Source organism: Plecotus auritus (assembly GCF_963455305.1).
Source record: "Plecotus auritus genome assembly, chromosome: 3".
NCBI lineage: Eukaryota > Metazoa > Chordata > Mammalia > Chiroptera > Vespertilionidae > Plecotus > Plecotus auritus.
Window position 1 is genome coordinate 135,682,521 of NC_137772.1, and position 21,254 is coordinate 135,703,774.

Consider the following 21,254-nt stretch of genomic DNA (forward strand, 5'->3'; position numbering starts at 1 on the left):
GAGAGACCCCACTTGTGCACGAATTCGTGCACTGGGCCTCTAGTTATTAATAACGAACTACAACACTCGCTAATGACTGATTACTATAATCGTGTTGCATTCCTTTCCCTTATGCACCTTACGCACAGGCTTACCATTTCTATCCACTAATACCAGCAGCAAATATTTTAGCAGCCAATTGCCACGTCATTAGTCTTGGACTGACTTGTTTGGTGTGCGCAACAGGAAATATTTCACCTTCAGAGAACAAGAAAAATACATTATTTGTGTTATGCTTATTAATTTGTGCAGTTATTCAGTGTCTGGTAAGTTAATGTTCAAGAAAAAATATTAATTTTTATTTAAATGTTCTATTATTTTATGTTAACAATTACTCCTTTATTTCAGCCCTTTGTGTTCAGCATGTCTCTATTGAAATAAACCTACGTTTCTATAAAAATTGAAGCTTTTGTTTTTAGGTGATCCACATAAAGTTACACCTTGATATTTGGCCCATGTCAGCCTTTTAGTTTGACATGCTTGGTCTAGACCAGTGGTCGGCAAACCACAGCTCGTGAGCCACATGTGGCTCTTTGGCCCCTTGAGTGTGGCTCTTCCACAAAATACCATGGCCTGGGTGAGTCTGTTTTGAAGAAGTGGTGTTAGAAGAAGTTTAGGTTTAAAAAATTTGGCTCTCAAAAGAAATTTCAATCGTTGTGCTGTTGATATTTGGCTCTGTTGACTAATGAGTTTGCTGACCACTGGTCTAGACCCTTTAGTAGTTCTTTGTTAGGTTTCTGATATCACAATGACTTCCCATTGAGTAACTCAGGCTGCATTGCATAACTGAAGATCCCAGATATGAAATATCAAATCAGATATTAAAGTTGCATAACCTGGCTTGAAATCCCAGCTCTGCCACTTAGCAAGGGATTAACCTGCTTCAACCTCTGTGAGCCTCAGTTTCCTCATCTGCAAAATGAGGACAATGTGATTATATGCCACACCTGGTATTCAAATCAAATAATATAATGTACAATGCTTGGCATAAAACTTGGCACATAGTAAGGATGCAATTAAGTCAAGAAACACAACCTTTTACAGGTGAAGTAAACCCAAATACATCAATTTGTCCAAGTATATAACCAGGTAAAGTGTGAAGGTTCTTGCTGAGAAGTATTAAATTGTGGGTACGTGGAGGTAGGGATAAGAAAAGAGGTAAAGCAAACTCAATAAAATTACCACAATTATCTATGCCCTCTATTTGCTATGAGAAAGTAGCTGGGAAGCCCTTGACCAGTGTGGCTCAGTTGTTTGGGCATCATCCTGTGCACCAAAGTTGCTGGTTCGATTCTTGGTCAGGGCAAATGCCCAGGTTTTGGGCTTGAAATCCGGTACGGGGCATGCAGGAGGTAGCCAAAAATATTTCACTTTCACGTTGAGGTTTCTCTCTCCCCCGTTCCCTTGCTCTCTTTCTAAAAATCTGTTTTAAAAAATTGTTTTAAAGAGAGAGAGAGGAAGTAGCTGGGACAACCATACCCCCATCGGAAAAAGAAAAGGAAAGAATATAAAATAAAGTGGCTCATTTTGTTTGTGTAATCCTGTAGACTACCATAGGGTATAATCACAAATTCAATGCCGAACAATAGAGAATTAGATTAACCAGACACAAAACCAAAAATAGCTATACACTTGAAGTTCCCAAACACTAGAGTGAGACTATAGATTGTGGTTGTTTAAAATTAAACAGAAAAATGTGGGCACTTCTTTTCTTTGGTCATGAACGAACTAAATTTAAAACTACTGAAACTAGATTTACTCTGACAGGAGGACCAGGCTCCACTTTCAGTTGCCGAAGAAAAGCATGCCAGCTCCAGAAGCGCGCGCGCGCACACACATACACACACACACACACACACACACACACACACACACACACACACACAAGAAATTGGAGACTTGCCAAAACCGGTTTGGCTCAGTGGATAGAGCGTCAGCCTGCGGACTGAAAGGTCCCAGGTTCGATTCCGGTCAAGGGCACGTAACTTGGTTGCGGGCACATCCCCAGTAGGAGGCGTGCAAGAGGCAGCTGATCGATGTTTCTCTCTCATCGATGTTTCTAACTCTCTATCCCTCTTCCTTCCTCTCTGTAAAAAAATCAATAAAATATATTTTAAAAAAAAAAGAAAGAAAAAGAAATTGGAGACTTAATTTATTCTCAAAAGGTACATTAACGTTGACTACAAACCCACTTGAAAATCTGAAATCAGAACTACAAAGAAAGTAGAAGGAATTGGTCTTTCCATTGAATTTATAATGACAAGGTGTGAACCTGTCTTCCAAAATATATAAATCAGGTATTAAAAGATGAAACAACCTAAAATAAAACTATTCGTAAAACTAAATCACAAAAAGTAGTTAAAATATGTGAAGTATTGCTAAAGTGACTTGGAATCAGCAAAATGGGTGTCTATTATAAAAATAAAAAAATAAAGGTAAAGCATATTTTATTTTCAGTAATGAGTGAGATTCCAAAAGCATAACCATCCACCTTTATAAATGCTTTTAAATCAGTAGCATTTATGACAAAAAGTACTTGTTTCATTTTGACAAGATATTCAGTACAACAGTAAATCTAAGTTTAATACCCATCACATATTTTGCAAAAATAATGAAATCGAGGTAATAAAAGAACTCTTAAGAAATCCCTACTTTTAAAGTATTGCTGACAAGAAGAATCGATACTCTGTGTTTCTGGTTGGATTATTCAATTTGACATATTAGCTGAATGCAGTAAAATTTCTTTTAATTTTTATTTAAAACACAAAGTTTTAAAAGATCAATGATCTACGAGCACAAATTTTTCCTTTAATTTCAGTGTCTGAGAGCTCATATTCCCCCACTAACTCGCTTATATAACATTTTTCCTAGCAAAATGAGAAAATATGTATTCATATTATCAACTGTCAGATAAACAGAATCCTCTACAATGAATTAATTTCACATTATTTACAAAAGAAAAGAATTACATCTAAAGAAGTAAGGTAAGTAATAAAATGAACCAGAATATTTCTTCTTGTGGAAAATAAAAATGGGAAAGTCATATCAATTCCATTATTAAATTGTCAATTAAAGGATAGATTTGGGAAAGAATATCTTCTAAAGTCTAAATGGGCTTAAAAAGTTAGAAGAGTTAGGCAGTGGAGATTATAATAGTCAAGAGACATCTTTGTTTCACTTTTAAGCTTTTTTACAGAATATGTAAAGAGATCTAAAAATGAAAGTACTGTAATATTGAAGGTCAATTTTAGTCAAAGTAGGAAAAGGAGATTCAGAGTTAAGCTAAAATTTCCTATCTTGTTGTCATCTGCATCCTTTCCTAAATTTAAATGTATTTTTAATTTAAACTCATTATCATCAGAATTCAGATTATAAAAATGTATGGTTGTAAAAGTATTAAAAGCAGCTGGATTCAGAAACCAATTTATTTTTCCCTTCTTATTTAAAAAACAATTTTCAAAGTTCTAAAGCCATCCCCCAGGTGCTTCCTGCCAGTTGCGAAGAACGTTCTATTTAAGGACGACGGGAACGATCCATATCACCTCCTTTCTTCCTGCTGGCTTCCAATGTGTTACAGGGAAATTAAGAGTCTGAAATGAAGAGTTTTAATTAGACAAGCTTTCTATGCTGTTGGTTTGTTTCCTTTATTTTAAGGCATAAGTCTTTGTATGATAATGGAGTAGCTTGCAAAGCCACAGAGATTCAGACCTTAAATGGAAATTTCATTTATGTTTATTTTGGGGTTTATTTGTTTTTTGACACCTAGATTCTATTCTGATGTGACTGCCTTTGTTTAAGAGGAGTTTTGAGGGTGAGGGAGCTGAGTTTTGAAAGAGCCACTTTCCAAACAAGCAGGTAATTTGTGAAATAAAATACTTGTCAAAGTCCTGTAATTCCCCAAGAGTTTTCTATAATCTAAAAGGTATTACATGTGCTACTTTGATCACTTATTAAGCAATTTAATAGCAACTTGAGCCATAGGTTTTTTGCAACTTGACTTACATCTTGGTCTCTGGTTATAGTTTGGTTTCATCTGTAATAGCTGTTAAACTAAAAAACTTAAAAATAAGAAATGAAGTTGTTTCTGAATAGGTAGAATGCTTTAAGCATTTGGAGTCATAAGCAGAACGGGGAGAATCTAGATACACAGTTGGCTCACTGTGGTAACAACCATTGGCATAGTTAATTCCCCCTGCAGAACCACCTTTTCCGTTGCAGAAAATCAATTGCTTTGTCCCTAAAACTGAACACCCCTCTGGTATCATGAGTGGTGGTATACCAAAATTAACAAACACGAAAGGAAGGAGGAGAGAAAGCTAGGAGAAGGGGATTGAGGGGGGATGACAGGGAGTTGGAGAAGGAGGAACTTTTTACCAGTTGTGCTCAATCAATGTCTTTTGAACAGAACTAATTAAAGATGATATTATTAAACATGACATTTTGTGCGGTTTTTTTCCAGTTCTGCCCCAGGATTTCTAAAGACAGTCAATTGTTTTATCTGGAGTCACCGGCAAAGCATGAAGCCATGTGCCTGCCTCTTAGCTCTGATGCCTCTGGTCATGCGGCTCTAAGACTCTCCAGGCTGCTGGGCTCAGCCTCTTGCTGGTTCTAAACGCCGGCCCAGCACTTAGCAGTCCAGAGACATTCTTCCTGGAATGAAGATTTAACTTGCAGTTCATTTAATTAGCAAAGGAGCAAGCTTATTTGGTCTCAGCTCTAATTATGCTATTTAAAAATGAATAGTATTTTAAGAAAAACCCTCAATTATATTCACAACTTATAAGATAGTAACTTATTTAAGACTGAAATATTAATTAGTGCACCTTTTTTGGAATACGGTTTGGAAATACTTAAAATGTTAATACATGGCCCTGGCCGGGGAGCTCAATTGGTTAGAGCAGTGGTCGGCAAACTCATTAGTCAACAGAGCCAAATATCAACAGTACAATGATTGAAATTTCTTTTGAGAGCCAAATTTTTTAAACTTAAACTTCTTCTAACGCCACTTCTTCAAAATAGACTTGCCCAGGCCAGGGCCAAAGAGCCGCATGTGGCTCGCGAGCCGCAGTTTGCCGACCACTGGGTTAGAGCATCATCCCGATATGCCAAGGTTGTGGGTTCAATCCCCAGTCAGGGCACATACAAGAATCAACCAATGAATGCAAAAATAAGTGGAACAACAAATCAGTGTTTCTCCTCCTCTCTCTCAAATCAATAAATAAAAATAAAAAATAATGCTAATGCACATATTCTTTGACCCTAAAATTCCACTGCTAGAAATTTATTCAACATATATATCTCCAGAAACACATTAGTATAGAGATATTTCTTGCATTGTTGTTTGTAATAGCAGAAAGCTAGGAACAACTGGTAAGGGGATTGATTCAATGAGTAGTGGTGCATTTTATACCATGGAATATTGTGCAAATGTGTATGAATGAGGTTGAGCTTTTTGTTACCATAAGCCTTATGGCATAAGGTATATAAAGCTATGTAGATAGATTCTCAAATGTTAAATTAAAAAAGGAAATTGCAGAGCAGAATGTAGAATTCTATCTAGGTGTGCTTTTAAAAAACAATTTAAATATATGCTTATCTTGCATTAAAAATCTCTGGAAGAAAAGAAAAAGGATTTTTTTAACAAGTCACCTCTGGAGAGTAGGAGAGGTTGGCCATTTTATTTTTCATTTCATAGCCTTCTGAACTGAGTAGATTTCTAACCATGGTAATAACCATGACATTACTTTTAGATGAATTGAAAACTAGCTCATAATAGCAGGTTATATTACACGTACATTAACAAAAACAGAACGGACGATCTTTTCTGAGCCAATTGGTGGAAGCCTCTCTGCCTAGCCACATTCTCATCTGCATCAGGGTCACTCAGGCTACGTGAACAGATGTTAACCCATTCCATACACAGCAAAATGGTAAACACAGCTGTTTACTCTCAATACTCCATGCATCCGGTGTGCTTTCAGTTTTAAACACGTTGACCTCGTCAGTTTCTAAACATCTCCTTTCTTCCCAGTCTACCTTGCAGGAGGTCCGGAGCCCCGAGCGGAGCGGCGCTGGTGCGTGTCTGGGAGGAGCTGCCCGGCCACAGGGCGAACGGGCTCCACACTCAGGCAGCTGCACACAAACAGCTTTTTCTGCATCCCCAGCGGCGCCACAATCACTTCCCTGTCGACAGCCTGAGCGCGCGTCCTAGCCTGCGAGCCAGCCCGTGTAGGAGCTCGGTTTGAAAATTCCCAAGTAGGAAGAACGGAAACTGGTATGAGATTCCTCCTCCTGCAGACAAGCACTTTCTTCTTCTTAAATTCTGTGGGGTTTTTTTTTCACTTCTACTTCTGTCTTTTTCATTCTCCCTTAACTAGTTCCTAGAAACATCTGCCTGTTTCTTTTCTGGTCTCGTAGACATAAATCAAAGTCACTCCTTTCCCGTCTCGCTAGGTCGGGTGTTGCCCTCCTTTATTAACCATGAACGTTCTCTCTTCCCGTGCTTCATTTTTAAATGATTTTGAAGAAGTTGGGTTTGAAAGTCTGCAGCTTAAATATTTCTTCCAAATCTAAAATTTTCCTCCTCTAAAAATTATATATTTTTTTAAATAGTCATTTTGCTCCAAGAGTAGTATTGTGAGCCTTAACTACAGTGCCAACAAATACGGGCTTGTTAACCAGCCACAGTTGAAGGGAGAAGCCAGTAAGTTTAAAGAAAAGTTAACTCATCGTATTACCAGGTAATATCTCTCATTTTTTCACTATCACTAATGTGCTCCTCAAATAGGTATAATATTAATGAAGAAAAGGACTGTGATTTTCATGTGTAAACTGGGAAGCTAATTTTTCCAGAGTCCGTTTCTCCCAAACATTGCTCTGCCTCCCTCCAGAAAACAGCAACCAAATCTCCAGGTTAACCCCAAAGTAGCCCCCCCGCGTTACTGGATTGAGAAATGTTATTTAGAAAATAAGGGGGGGGGGAATATGCATTTTTCTAAAAGTTTGGGGGCTAGTCTAGTGTCAGTAGCTAAAACTGTATTTTACTGTATCGGTAACTCGTAAAAGTCCAGATACTTATTTTTGCCATAAATCCATATTAACAATCCAGTATTTTGTCAACTTTCTCAGTTTGGGCACTAATGGAAGGGTACTATTAACAGCCCTCAAAACTGAAGTTCCTTTATTTCTTCTGCCACTTCAGAAAAAGTTCTGCTACAAAATTGTAATAACATTAAGTTCCTACAAATCAACTTGGAGATATCTAAATGTGTGTTTCCTAGAAAAAGCACCAGACATCAGTTTTATCTGGCAAACATCAAAGTATCTCATACCACAGAACTATACATTTCTGGACCTCACAGGAAGCACGGTCAGGAACTTCAGCCAGCCAACCAAAGGTCTCAGCTGCCACTCCATCTGCAACTCAGCAAGGCAGCAATACGGAAATTAACCACTGCTACCAAGACAGGACAGGCACCCCCCTCCCCCCCAAAAAAGTAATGGATAGAAATTTCAAATCCACCTTCTCAATTTCTGGTGGTTTTTGTTGTTGTGTGGTTGTTAATCCTCACCCAAGGACATTTTTCTACTGATTTTTAGAGAGAGTGGAAGAGAGAGGGAAAGACAGAGACAAACATCGATGTGAGAGAAACACATCAATTGGTTGCCTCCTGCATACACCCTGCATGTCCTTGATGGGAATTGAACCTGGGACCCTTCGGTCCGCAGGTTGAAGCTCTATCCACTGAGCCAAACCAGCTAGCTCATTTTGTGATCTCTATATTTAACTAGAGACCCAGTGCACGAAATTTGTGCATGGGTAGGGTCCCTAGGCCTGGCCAGCAATCAGGGCCGATGGGGGCCTTCCTTCCCCAGGCTTCTGGCTGCTGGCCAGAACCTTCCTTTGTTCCACGCCACCCCCTGGTGGTCAGTGCACGTCATAGCAGGCGGTTGAACTCCCAGTCAAACTCTCGAGGGGACAATTTGCATATTAGCCTTTTATTATATAGGATTATGAGATTTCTGGGCTCAATTTCTAGTTTTCGATTACATAGGATTATTTAACCCACCATCACACTAAACTCACACAAAACAACCAGAAAGCCCAAGTAAATGGGGTTTTTATTTACACATTCTGTGTGATTTTATGTAAAAACAAGTGACAGAAAACTTGAGAATTTTAGGTAAAAGCACCATGTCCTAGAATGTCACAGTTGGTATAAATTCTGGAACTGAAGTATGATACAATTGATGTACATAAGGACCTTGAAACAGGAAGTGCCTTTGGAATCTATCAGTCATTTATTCAAACTCCTAAAATGAAAAACGTAGTGAGGATTACAAGGCATTTCCTGCAGAGAATTCCCAGTCTAGCTAAAAAGATAACACTGTATAAGTTTTTAAAGAGTGTAGGATTGGCAGATGGAGAGGAGCAAGGGAGGGTGGCTTTCGGTTGTCTTTCCATAGTGCTTGATTTTTAAACCACTCTTACATGTATGACTTTGAAAAAAGTTTGAGTTAAATAACGATTGCAATGGAAAGGGAGGGAAGGGACAGACATGACAAGAAATAGGAAGAATTCTGCTCTGGAAGTAGAGTGCATGTGGATCCTTCCCACTGCTTTCTGTCCAGGATCTATCAACAGGTTCACTCTGTCCCCAGAACCTCCCACAAATTCTTCCTCCTCACCTTCCTTCCCATTCCTGCTTTAGGCTGCAGTAACCTCCTCACAATCACCTTCCTCTGGTGCATGAGTTCTGACCTTTTATGTCCCCTTTGGCAGTCAAGGTGAAGACTATGGACCCGTTCTCAGGATACGGTGTTTAAATCATATAATTAATTATAGAGATCACAAAAGATGAATTCTAAAATGCACATATAACATCATTTTTAAGTTGTGGTATAATAATATATGTTCTCCTTTATTAATTCATTAAATGATAAGATGTAGCCCAGGGTCTAATGGCTATAGTAATTTGGGTTTAGTGAAACATGTAAAGCGTAATTTGAGATATCTGCAATAACTGTACAATGATACCAAAATACCTGACTTCTACTGGTGATAAACTCACTTCTTCTGCTAATTCTACTGTGATCTGCTGCCTAGGTATCGTTGAAGAAGATGCTCAATTTCAGTTAAGAGTTTAGTGACAATAACAATGTAATTTTTTCCTATCCAAGTTCTTGGATCCCAAGCATACCAACCATGGACCTCTTGCAAGTCCTAGGACTGGGTAAGAAGCCCTGCTCTGGGTCCTGGCTCTCCAGACCAGTCTCCCACCTTGCCACCAAATCTGATGCTGTCATCCTTCTGCTCAAAAAGTCTTCAATGGGTCCCTTACTTTCCAGGTGGCATACAAACTTCTGAAAAGCAAGCAAAGCCCTTGGTGCTCTGGTCTCTGCTCACCAACTCAGGCTTATTCTCCACTCCCAAAACTATTAGTTTCCTATTTTGCATTAGAAGCTTCACACAATAGGAGGACTTTGTTCTCTCACAGCTCTATGTCCTCTTGGCTTGGAACTCCCTCACTCTGCTTGTTGGTCAGACCAACTCCTTATCTTTTTTTTTTAATCCTCACCCATGATTTACATATTTTTCTATTGATTTTAGAGAGAGGAGGAAGGAGAGGGAGAGGAAGAGGGGGAGAGAGAGAGAGAGAGAAAAAGAGAGAGAGAGAGAGAGACAGTGCACAACACTGATCGGTTGCCTCCCCACCCGGGAATTGAAACTGCAACCTAGGTGTGCCCTGACCAGGAATGGACCCTGTAACCTTTTTTCTGTTTTGGTGTACAGGATGACACTTAACCAACTGAGCCACCCAGCTGAGCAGGCCAACTCCTTTTCTTTTCTCCACTCTGAGGCCTTACCTGACACCTTCAGACAGCTTCAGGTGTTTTATCTCTGCTTCCCCTACTCTTTGTATATCCCTCATTATATTTATTATCTTATTGTATAGATGACCCTTGAACAACATGGAGGTTACAGGCACCGAATCTCCTACCTCACACAGTCGAAAATCCACACATGACTTCTGACTCCCCTAAAACTTAACTACTAACATCCTACTGTTGACTGGAAGCCTTACCGATAACAAAAACTGTTGATTAACACCTATTTTGTGTGTTATATATATTATATGCTGTATTCTTACAATAAAAGAAGCTAGAGAAAATGTTATTGATAAAATACATTTACAGTATTTATTGAAAAAAAATCCCACACAGTTCAAACCCTTGTTGTTCAAGAGTCAGCTGTACTATAACTGCTGGTAAGTGTGTCTCCCAACTACCCAGAATCTCCTTAAGGGCAGAGACTATTTTTAACTTTCTCCAGGACTTTGCCTTGTGCCTGGCACAAGTAGATACTCAGTAAGTATCTATTGAATGATTGAGTGAATGACTAAATAAATAAATAAGATAAATATAAAGAGAAATCAATGTCTGGCTGGTATTGCTCAGTAGTTGAGCATCGACCCATGAACCAGATCACCAGTTCAATTCCCAATTAGAGCACATGTCCAGGTTTCAGGCTCAATCCCCAGTAGGGGTCGTGCAGGAAGCAGCTGATTAATGTTTCTCTCTCCCCCTCCCTGTCTTTCTCGCTTCCTCTATCTCTAAAATCAATAAACATATCCTCAGGTGAGGATTAAAAAATAAATTAACACTACAATTTCTGATTTGGGTTAATGTAGAAAAAGTGAAATGGAGAATAAAAGGGGAAATTATGTAATAAAATTTTGAATTAACTAATTTTTATATATTCTAATTTTCAAAGATAACAACTCATGATACAGTAGAGGATAATTGTCCATTAAAACACAGCATTTATTCTGGTATTCTGATTATACATAAATATGCTATAGAAAAGACCCCAACTAGAAACAGGTTGCATTCTAAAACAAGACTTGCAGACCAGTTGTCTGAAATTTATAATACAACTAGAGGCCCGGTGCATGAAAATTCATGCACTGGAGCGGGGGGTCCCTCAGCCCGGCCGGCCCCCTCTCACAGTCCAGGAGTCCTCAGGGGCAGGAGGTGACCCGGCGATCAGGGGAACGCGACACCCCATCATACCTCTGCTGCTGCCACTGCCGGCAGCGCAAGCCTTGGCTGGCCCTGGTTACCTGAGCCTCGGGCGGCCCTGGGCGGCTGGGGCGCTGAGGGGACTGGGGGGCTCTGGAGGCAGGCGCACAGAGCAGCTGCCTGCCACCCCAGCGGGGCTGAGGGGACAGGGCGCCGCAATCTTGTGGCTGTGGGCACCGCCATCTTTGAGGGCGTGGCAGTCAATTAGCATATTCCCTCCTTATTGGCTGTGGGCACCACCATATTTGAGGGCGGGACAGTCAATTAGCATATTACCTCCTTATTGGCTGTGGGCGGCGCCATCTTTGCAATGGTGTGAGGGTCAATTAGCATATTCCCTCTTTATTAGATAGGATTTCCCTCAGAAGCCAATTTAAATCAGTAATAAGGTACCCAGTTTTCACACCAAAGTCCATTTGATTTATAATGTGCCTGAATGGATCTACATTTAATTTAAAATTGGCAGAAAATAATACTATTCAACACTATTGCAGTATAGCTAATTAAGCAAAATAGTAAGCAGTAGAAGTGAATGTGAGCATTATTTGTCTTGAATATTGACAATGGGGGAAAGATGGGTTTAAATGTAGCAGGGCGAGGAAGCCCAGGGAGACAATTGTGAAGAACAGAAGGAATCTCTAGTTATTTCAGAGGCTTTGAGGTGAGTAGCCCTAGCTCTTTAATATGTGTAACTTCACTTCAAGACTTAAGACCTTCCCTTGTGGCTCACAAATGGCTCACACAAAGAGATAAATTATTTTGCAGTAATTGAAAAAGTTTTGGAAGACAACAAAGAAAGGAGGAATGGAATTAAAGAGGCTATGTGGATCCTATAAAGTTTACTTGGGTTGAATTAGCCAAACTAGGGGAAAAAGGAAGAAAGTATACATGGCATGGTATATGTGATGGTGATTATTGCTGCTCACCAAGTATTTGATTTTCTCCTCTTGGGCACAGGGGACTGCTTGGCCCCCTTGTGGTTGGATGGCACCAGAGTCCTGACCAGTGGATTGGGAGAAGTGACAGGGCATTTAAACGCCAACAGAGATCCTTGAATTTCTCCCTCCCCACTGGCTCAGCAACCTAGCCATAGTGGAGGAGGTAGCGGCTTTGTCAGCCTGGGTTCCTGAATGACTAAGAAAAGAGCCTCCCTGACACATGACAAACATAAATGGGTAGAGAGATCTTCGTTATTTCAAGATATGAACCGTGGTAATTTTAGGCCTCTGAGGCTTTTGGGTTCTTTGTTTTGCAGCATAACCTAACTTATTATGACTGACACATTATTCATATAATTTACCTCCAGAGAAAGGAAAGGGGTTATAGGGAAGAGATGGTGGGTTATAGCTGCACTGGATAGATCCATAAAGGAGATTAGAGGAAGGAAGGAGAGGTCTAAAATCTGATGGAGGGAATCCTTCCAAGCTGGATGCTCCAGGTTTGGGGAGATCTTGTATTACCGCTGAAATAAAAATCCTAATAATACCATACTCACAACTGGGCAGACAGGGTCATAGCCCTCTACTAACTGCATATGACTAAAAGGTACATGGCCTAGCATACACCATTGAGGTATATGCTGGCTGCAGGCCTCAGAGCTTAAAAGCATTTGTAAGCGTATTGAGAAAAAAGATACAAGAATGAATAAAAGCATGGGTTTGGAGTCAGACTGGCTTGAGTTCAAATCTCAGCTCTCCCTCTTAAGTCACTAAATCTTTCTGTGTCAATCTCCTTATCTCTAAAGTGGATATAAAAGCAGAACCTACTTAAAAGGTTTGTTGGGAGCACTAAATGAGGTCATATTTGTAAAGTGTCAAGTGTAATGCCTGGCATTACTAAATGTTCTTTTTCCAGTTCCCTGGAAGGGAAGCCCAAGAGTTAGTTTGTTATAGAATGGCTACCTCACTGCCATGCCTGGAACATCATAAATCCCATGGTAGCTGCAACCTGGATCTCTTGGGACTTTCAGCCATTAGCAGGCTCAGTGATATTCCTCTGCCTCTGCCTATAAGGTCTGCACACACCCACCCTCCTAGAGTGTGCCCCAAGATCAGAGGTGTGCCCCACTTTAAAACAGATCCAGAGAAATCCAAATAGGCAAAGATTTAATAGATTAGGGCAGAATCATTTATGCTCCAAGATTCTTTTCACTGTACCAAAGAATCTAAGAATTCCCTTAGTACTTACCAGTTTTTCTGTGGTTTCTTTTTTTCTTCTTCTTTCCTTCCTTTTCTGTTTTCCTCCCTCCCTCCCTCCCTCCCTCCTTTCCTTCCTTCCTTTTTTTCCCCTTCTTTCTTTCTTTGACTTGTTTGACAGAGAAAAAGAAAACTAAAGCTCAGTAGTATCCTTGTCCATCGAGGATCAATCAGAAAAGCAAACTATGTAAATGGGAAAAATTACTTGCAAAACATATCATTTGCCCATAGCTGTCTGGGATCACATCTATGATACTGACTCAGGGAGCAGAGCAAAGATAGCCATCCAGGTCCCTTGGTAATGAAAATTCATCTGAAGGGTTATTGTGATAATGGCCAAAACACAGCAGATTCCTATTTCTCCATCAGAACCAAAATCTGAAAATCCAAGTCCAAACTACTCTTTGCTTACAGGGTAGCACTCAAAGATCCACAGCCAGACGAAAACACAAAATTCTTTTAACCAGCTGTTGAAAAGTCCAGAGTTAAGAGGAAGTTATTGTTTTTTCAAAATAAATGAGAATATTTTAAGGCACAAAGACAAAATCTACACTATAGTTTAAGTAGAAACTGAGACTACCCAGAAATGTGGAGCTTACCTCTCCTCTGGCACTCCCACCCCATTGGGAGATTGCTCTATCTGGGCACATGGAGTACTTCACTGGAACAACCAAAAAGCATGAAAGCTCCTCATTTTACAGATGGATAACAGGCTCTAGGAGACTCGGTGTTTGGTCCATGATCAAACAACCAGAAGTGGACCTCAAGTTTTCAACTTCCTAATTCAGAATTCTGCCCACTGCACCACAACTTCCTACTTTCCTGGGAATGGACTCTGAAAGCTACCAAACTCCCCCAGTGTAGAAGCTGGCCTTCGAAGAGAAGCACCCGTCTGTGGAACCCAAAGCTCCAAACTCCAGCACAAATGTGAGCCTACAGACAAGGGGCATCAGTGTCTGCACCCTCCCCAGCCTTCTCCCCAACCACTGCCTCCTTCCCACCCCTTCACACCTATCGGCTCACACCTGACCAGTCTCCTGAACTCCACTCTTGCTTTTTTTCAAGCCATTTTCCAAAGGGCCTCCAGAGGATATAAAATAAAAACCTAGTTCAGTTACTCCCCCATTTAAAAAAGCTTTTATTCACGCCCTCTGGATAAGTTCCAAGCTCTTCAGCAAGGCCTACAAGGTCTGTTCCCGCTCACTTCTACCCTCCTCTTCAACCTTTTTGCAGAAAGACTTCCCTCACCAAGGAGTCTAAAGATATTAATTTGGCCCTAGCCAATTGCTTAGTGATTAGAGCATTGGCCTGCAGGCTGAAGGGTCTCAAGTTCGATTCTGATCAAGGACATGTACCTAGGTTGCAGACTCAATACCCAGCACAGGTCTGGATGCGTGCAGGGGGCAACTAATTTATGTGTCCCTCTCACATCGATGTTTCTCTCTCCCTGTCTCTCTGCCTCCCTCCCACTCTCTCTAATAATGGAAAACATTTCCTCCAGTGAGGATTAATGATAGATGATAGATACGTTAATTTGTAGTGTCTGTCACCTTCCATAATGTAAATACTCTCACCATGGCTGATTTCTGTTTACCAATGATTTACCTAGAGTTAGTGATTTAGCTCACAAAATCCCTAAGTACTGTATTTAACAATTGCCTCCCGGGAGTTCAGCACACCACTCATTCTCCAGCCTCCTCAGTTTTCTCATCTTGCCATCTTTTTAGTCACTTCGTTCTTTAGTAACATCCCCCTTGCCTGATGGACAGGGAAAATAAAGTGAGTGAATTTTTCTATCACTGGTTCTAGCAAAGGAGATTGAGTGGGGAGAAAGTTGAAACCAGTATTAGCTAGATGTTTGTGAGTTTCAATTACCCCGTGCTCTCTGCCCCTAATACTGCAGATAACTAAAAGCAGATGCCATAATCAAATATACAAAATGCAAACACACTTTCTGACCAAATATAGTATTAATGACCACAGCCTGGAAAAAGCAAAGAAGAGAAATAAACTATGCTGGAAACCCAAGAAGGGTCACATTTATCAAGATGGCAGAGAGGAGGTTAAAATGGGAAACCAAACAACTTCTCTGGGTAGAAATAACATGGAAAATATTTTTCTGAATGTTAAAGATCTAGCAGCTCTCTGGACCAATATCTAAACAGGAAAAAACATACCAAACTAACAGAAAACTGTTTAGCAAAATGTCAATTTTTATCTTAACATGATTGGAAACTGGGGAACAATTTTCTGGAGTTCTGTGATTAAGTCTCACTCTCCACCACAGAAATGGGCTCCTTGGGTGGTATTTATGTGAAGACAGAAGAGGAAGGCCGCTGACCATATTTCCTTTCCTCTCTCTAGGACTCTGGCTTGCCTTCCCCTCCCTTCTGTTTCTAAGAGGCAGCACCACATAAATAATAGTTCACAAACTGTGCGCCTGATCTCTAGGGCGAGTCAGAGTTCCTCTACGTCAGTGGTCGGCAAACTGTGGCTCGCGAGCCACATGCGGCTCTTTGGCCCCTTGAGTGTGGCTCTTCCACAAAATACCATGGCCTGGGCGGGTCTATTTTGAAGAAGTGGCATTAGAAGAAGTTTAAGTTTAAAAAATTTGGCTCTCAAAAGAAATTTCAATCGTCGTACTGTTGATATTTGGCTCTGTTGACTAATGAGTTTGCCGACCACTGCTCTACGTTAAGGAGGTAGTTTCAAGTGAGACGGTCTGTAAAAGCAGTCTTATTTCCATGGCTCACTGAACGTTCACTGACATGAACCCCACTCTCTGTGACGACACGTGTCAGATCCGGCCTCTTGTTGACAAAGCTCCAGGAGGGGCAGAAAGGAATATCCAGCTTTGCTCCGTAATTCCAGCTTACTTACTACCCAGGCACTGGGGACTCCAGGGCTTGGAAAGGCGACCGTAGCCACAGCTGTTACTTGACTTTGGCAATACGGTTAAGTAACCCGAACTCAAGCCACATAGAAAAAAATATGTAAAGATGGGAATAAAAAATATATATATGCCTACGTAGGAGTGAAACAGGACTATCACAGAATCCTTCTTACATATAGACAAGGAGAAGGAAGGAATGGAGGGCATTTCCATTCCAATCAAATGAACTGCAACTTAAGAAGGAGCCTGATACTAGAGAAAAAAAAAAATTAAACCATGCACATAACAAAAGTGTCGTTGGTATTTGAGGCTGGCTACTTGTTTCAAAATCTGAAAAGAATCAAAGAGAGTAGGAGACAGATTTAATCTCAAGGTATTCTAAATCATTGAGTTACCCAACTCAGGGAGAATATAATGACCCTCTTTCACTAAAGTATAATATGGCCAGCAGAGCTGTGTCAGAGGAGCTAAGAGGGCAACTTAATGACACAAAAGGGAGAAAGTGAGGCAGGCATTAACTGTGCCATCATGCCCATGAGCGAGAAAAGAGGTGGGCAGTCACCCGGACATGGCCGTGTGTGAGTCACATCTGGCAGAGGCAGAAATGAGATCATAAAAGAGCAAGGATGGCAGATTGTTAGATGTTAAAATAGCAAATAGGTTACAAACGTTGACGAGTTAAAATGAATGCAAAACTCTGATGTGGATCAAGCCATCCTGAAGCCCAGCAGAAGCCGATTATTTGAGGCAGGGTGGAAGGAGGCAAGAATTGGAATTATCCTTATAGTATTCTAAAGGCCTGCTAATTTCAAAGGAAGAAAACTGTGGTGTTAAAAGACCTGTAGGGCTTACTGGGTAGCAAGATAGAATATTGACAATTTAAACAGAGTAGAAGGGTGCAGTTTTTACAAATACTAAACTGTTAAAATATGTGTTGGCTGACTCTGCCACTGATTTGCTGGGTTATGTGTGTGTTCCTGTGTGCATATACATGCAAATTTCCTGACTTCCCTGGGTCGGATAGTCTTCGTCAGGTAAAATGACAAAACTAAAATATGTGATTGGAAAAGTGGGAGAATACAAGGCCCCTTAGTAAACGAAAGGCCGAGATTGAATGGCATCGCTTTTTTGCTCCAGAGGCTAGAAAGGACCACTGGGAGACAAGCAGGGCCTGGGCCCAGCTGTTCGATGTAACCACAGCCACTTACCCGCCACCGCCCTGTGCCTACCCACACCACGCAGAATGCGAGAACACAGCCTTGTCTCAGGACATTCCATCCCGTGGATTATTTGATGACGTCCCTGTCTCTTACCCTCTACCAGGGTACAATTTTCTAAAAGCAGAGAAAATCCTTCCCAAGAAAATAAACACTCCAAAACAACTGTCCCATTCTCTTACCTATTTGGATTACATAATTATTATGAAGTCAAGACTTTTTTACTGACATGCCAGAAAAAAACGTTCAGCTCATAAGCTGAACGGCCTTTTCTCCACAGTCGAAAGCCCTAAAATCAAAACAAACAAAACAAAAAAACCCAACCCCCTAAAAAGCTGCCTCCAGTGACCACTTGGATAGAATGAAAAACTCCACTGCCTCAACTCTGCTCCCAATGGAAACTCAGATCAAAGTATTTTAAGTTTGAGGAGACATGTTAAGTCCCGTATCCTACATTCTTCAACAATAACAATGATAACACATACCTTCACTAATGTCCAAAACTGCCCTGCAGAGAGATCCCTGGGTATTTTTCTTGGCTCCGTTGAGGGTAGTTTAGACAAGTGTACATCTTAACTGTTTTGTTCAATGGGCTATAAAATGGAGTTACCAATAATTGGTAACTGGCATTATGTACCAGCCACCAAGTAAAACAGTGAACCCCCTCTCAACCCACCCCTGCACCAGGAGAAAACCCACTGGCCCCAGCTGACTGAAATCCCAGAGCACAACACTAATTACGGTACCTATACTTTTCCCGTTGAGGCAGCAATAAAAACGCTGAGGGTTCCTTTTATAGCCTGCTCTTACTTGTTCGTCTGGATCAATACAGAAATTGCAGCAATTTGCTCTTCATAATTTCTCTCCAAGAATAAAAAGGGCTAGGATGTTCCTGGAATGCCTCCTCACTCACAAATTAGAAATGTACCTCCTGTGATCACTGTACTTTGCTCATTCAGTCTATGTGAGGATTAAATGAGATAATGCATGTAAGTGCTGAGTAAGAGTCTGGCACAGAATGAACTCAATAAATAATGTTAGTTATTGTAAAAAAAACAAACAGAGAGAAAGAGAGATTGCCCCTAATGCTTATTGATGTACGTGAAATAGAGAAGATTGAAATGTAAGGCAACAGTTCCACAGAACACTTGAGGTGTCTTTGCAGTCCTCTGGTTTTCTCATAGTTACTTGCTAGCAATAATGCAGAACTTTCCACAGTTCCACAGGTACTCATATCCCCCTACTGCATCCAACTCTCAATAACTGCAGAGTGTTTTAAAACAAGTGCGCAAGATGTTGAAGAAATCCCACAAAGTCCTTTGGCACTGGCCATGTGGAAGTTTTGTCAGAGAAGTCAAAAATTCCACACCAAGCAACTGTTTTCAGTGGAGAAAAAGAGTAAGGAATGCACTGAACCTGAACATCTTAATGAAAAGGTTAACCGCTGATCATAGACCAGACCCTAAAAGTATGGCTCTTTTAACTTTTAGGATACAAATGAATTAGGACGACTAAGCGATCTTTTGTGTTTGGCTCTGCTGTTTGAATACACAGGCACAAAACCATTTCTTAAGAGTTTCATGAAAACATTTAAGCAGGTTTTACTATAATTTATAAGCACAAATTATATGCTTCTGTCTTAGCATAATTCACTTGGGACACACACACTACACAAGGCTCACTTTCCCAGTGATACACCGTTATACGTAGCTATGAAGGAAAAATTTTTTAAGGTGGCAAATGAATAATGTCCAGACACCAAAAGATGGTACATTTGCAACAGTCATGAGCCTATGTGACAAAAAAAAATAAATGGCCATAAAACTTTATTTTGTATTATGCCTATTCAACCCGTAAGACTAGGATATATCTGTTTTTGTAGTTTCGAAAACATGTTTTTGGAAATACAAAGGGCATTAGTGTTATGCCTGTTCAACTTGTAAAAGGGCCACCTGGCAAGTCTTGTAGTTCCTAAACCATGCTTTCCAAAACGCAAAGGGCAAGTATGACCCATAGCTTCAGAGAAGGGCAAGAAAGGCCTTCTTGCTGAATATTTGGCTTATTCCACTTGACATAAGTTTTTATGGCAACCCTCTATTACCATGAAAGTATATGTTTTCTACGATTCAAAGTAATATAAGCGCAACTTGTAAAAGTCAGGGTTTTTATTTAATACATTCTAATCAAATAGTAACAGCAGTAAATAAACACTGAAAAACAGGCAGGTATCCCTTTGTATCTGGAAGAAAATTAAGTCCAAGTTTTCTACATGGTAGAAGGGAGACAACTACTGATGTCCATAGTTAGACAATTCAAGGACAACTTGGAAATTTCTAAAGCCATTTCCAAAAAAAATCCATGGCAACTGGTTGGGACACAGCTACTTCCAAGGGTAAAGTGTCTATATCTACATGGTTTTATTAACCAGGATTGGGTTGCACCTGTATAGCATGACATTCTTGTCTTTAGCCTTAATGGAAAAGACAAAGTCTTTTCCGTTTGCACCAGTTTGAAATATTTCTGAAGTAAGGCTCTCTTAAAATAGATTACTACAGTACTCATTCACATGAAAGAGTTCATACATGTAGTAAAAAGACAAATACAGGATTTCATGGTCTTTTTTTTTTTTTTTTTTTTTTGGTTGACTTGGTTAATTGCATAAAATGAAGGATAAATACTCACAAGCATATCTGATCAACAAAACCCCTAGGAACATCAGAATGCAAACTATAACATATCCAAAATAGACTCGGATCACCAGGCATATAAAATGGAAGCTAAGCCTGTCAGGTTCCTTCCCCTTCTTCAGTTCTCCTCCATGGAGTCCTTTCTCCCTTTCTCTACTACTGGTGCTTAGACCTTCAACCAAAGAGAAAGGAACCTCAGAAAGTGAAGGCATTCTGATCAAAATGTTACTTCGGCCTTTACTTGGGACATTTAACTTTTAAAAGGATCAGCTGGTCTTAGCCTTAGGAAGGGAAGCATTTCTCAGGTGAACATCTCTGAGGGAACTTGACCTAGCTACCTAGTCACACATGTAGGTTAGATTGATTCAGCTGTTCTTAGAATTCCGTGTAGTTATCCAGAGCAGTCACTCAAGTTTTGGTTCTCTTTTACATAGCTGCATTCGGAGATACTCTACATGAGGCATGTTTAGAAAAAGAGAAACACTTATACCTGGAATTTATATTCTTCCAAGTAATCTTTTAGTCTTGTTGGCAAAGGCAGTCCCCAGATGGCACCGGTGCATTTGTTAATGGTGAGTCTGCAGAGATGCTGCAGAGGTGGTGCTGATGTGTAGAGCGGTTTGGTCAGATAAAGGTGAACAGTGCCGTTCCGGGGGGCTTCTGGGCCCGTCCGCTTATCCTTGCACATCTGAACATAGTAGTCGATCAGATGAACCACACTGTCAAATTGTTTAAGCTTGGACTTGACACATATGATAGAGTCCAATCTGAATTTCCCATCTTGATATTCGATTCGAAGATTAGTTGGTCCAGCTGATGTTCTAACAGATATTGTTAGTAGATAGTCTGAATGCGAACTATCTCTAATCAAGAAAGTTCCTTCTGGTGCCTCTTTTAATTTCTCTTTGGCTTCATTAACAGTCATACTTCCCCAGTACCAACCTGGGGTTTTGTTCAAAAAGAAAAAGAAAAGAGGGTAAAATTATTATTATAATGTTTTAAACGGGGCAAGTACTTGACAACATTTTTTTCCTAGCTCTAACAAGAAGTGTGTGAAAGTTTACCAGAGGCTACCATAAATACTTTTGGTAGAAATTTAATGAAAATGTGGGTCCATGTTATTTTGTGAACACAAAGTGTG

General features: G+C 40.3%; 1 protein-coding gene across 17 annotated transcripts in view; it reads right to left on the reverse strand.

Moving 5' to 3' along the window:
• SOCS2 (suppressor of cytokine signaling 2) overlaps positions 1 to 21,254 on the reverse strand; it is a 105,401-nt gene that overhangs the window by 26,260 nt on the left and 57,887 nt on the right. For 7 of the 17 annotated variants that reach the window (XM_080659734.1, XM_080659732.1, XM_080659736.1 and 4 more), the window contains one exon: positions 19,576 to 21,055. In XM_080659734.1, coding sequence (XP_080515860.1) covers positions 20,598 to 21,055 — 458 coding nt within the window. In that variant the 3' untranslated portion in view covers positions 19,576 to 20,597. Of the gene's footprint in view, positions 1 to 134; positions 238 to 19,237; positions 21,056 to 21,254 lie in introns of those variants that run through there. The other 10 variants (XR_013960101.1, XR_013960102.1, XR_013960103.1 and 7 more) reach the window with 3 other exon arrangements.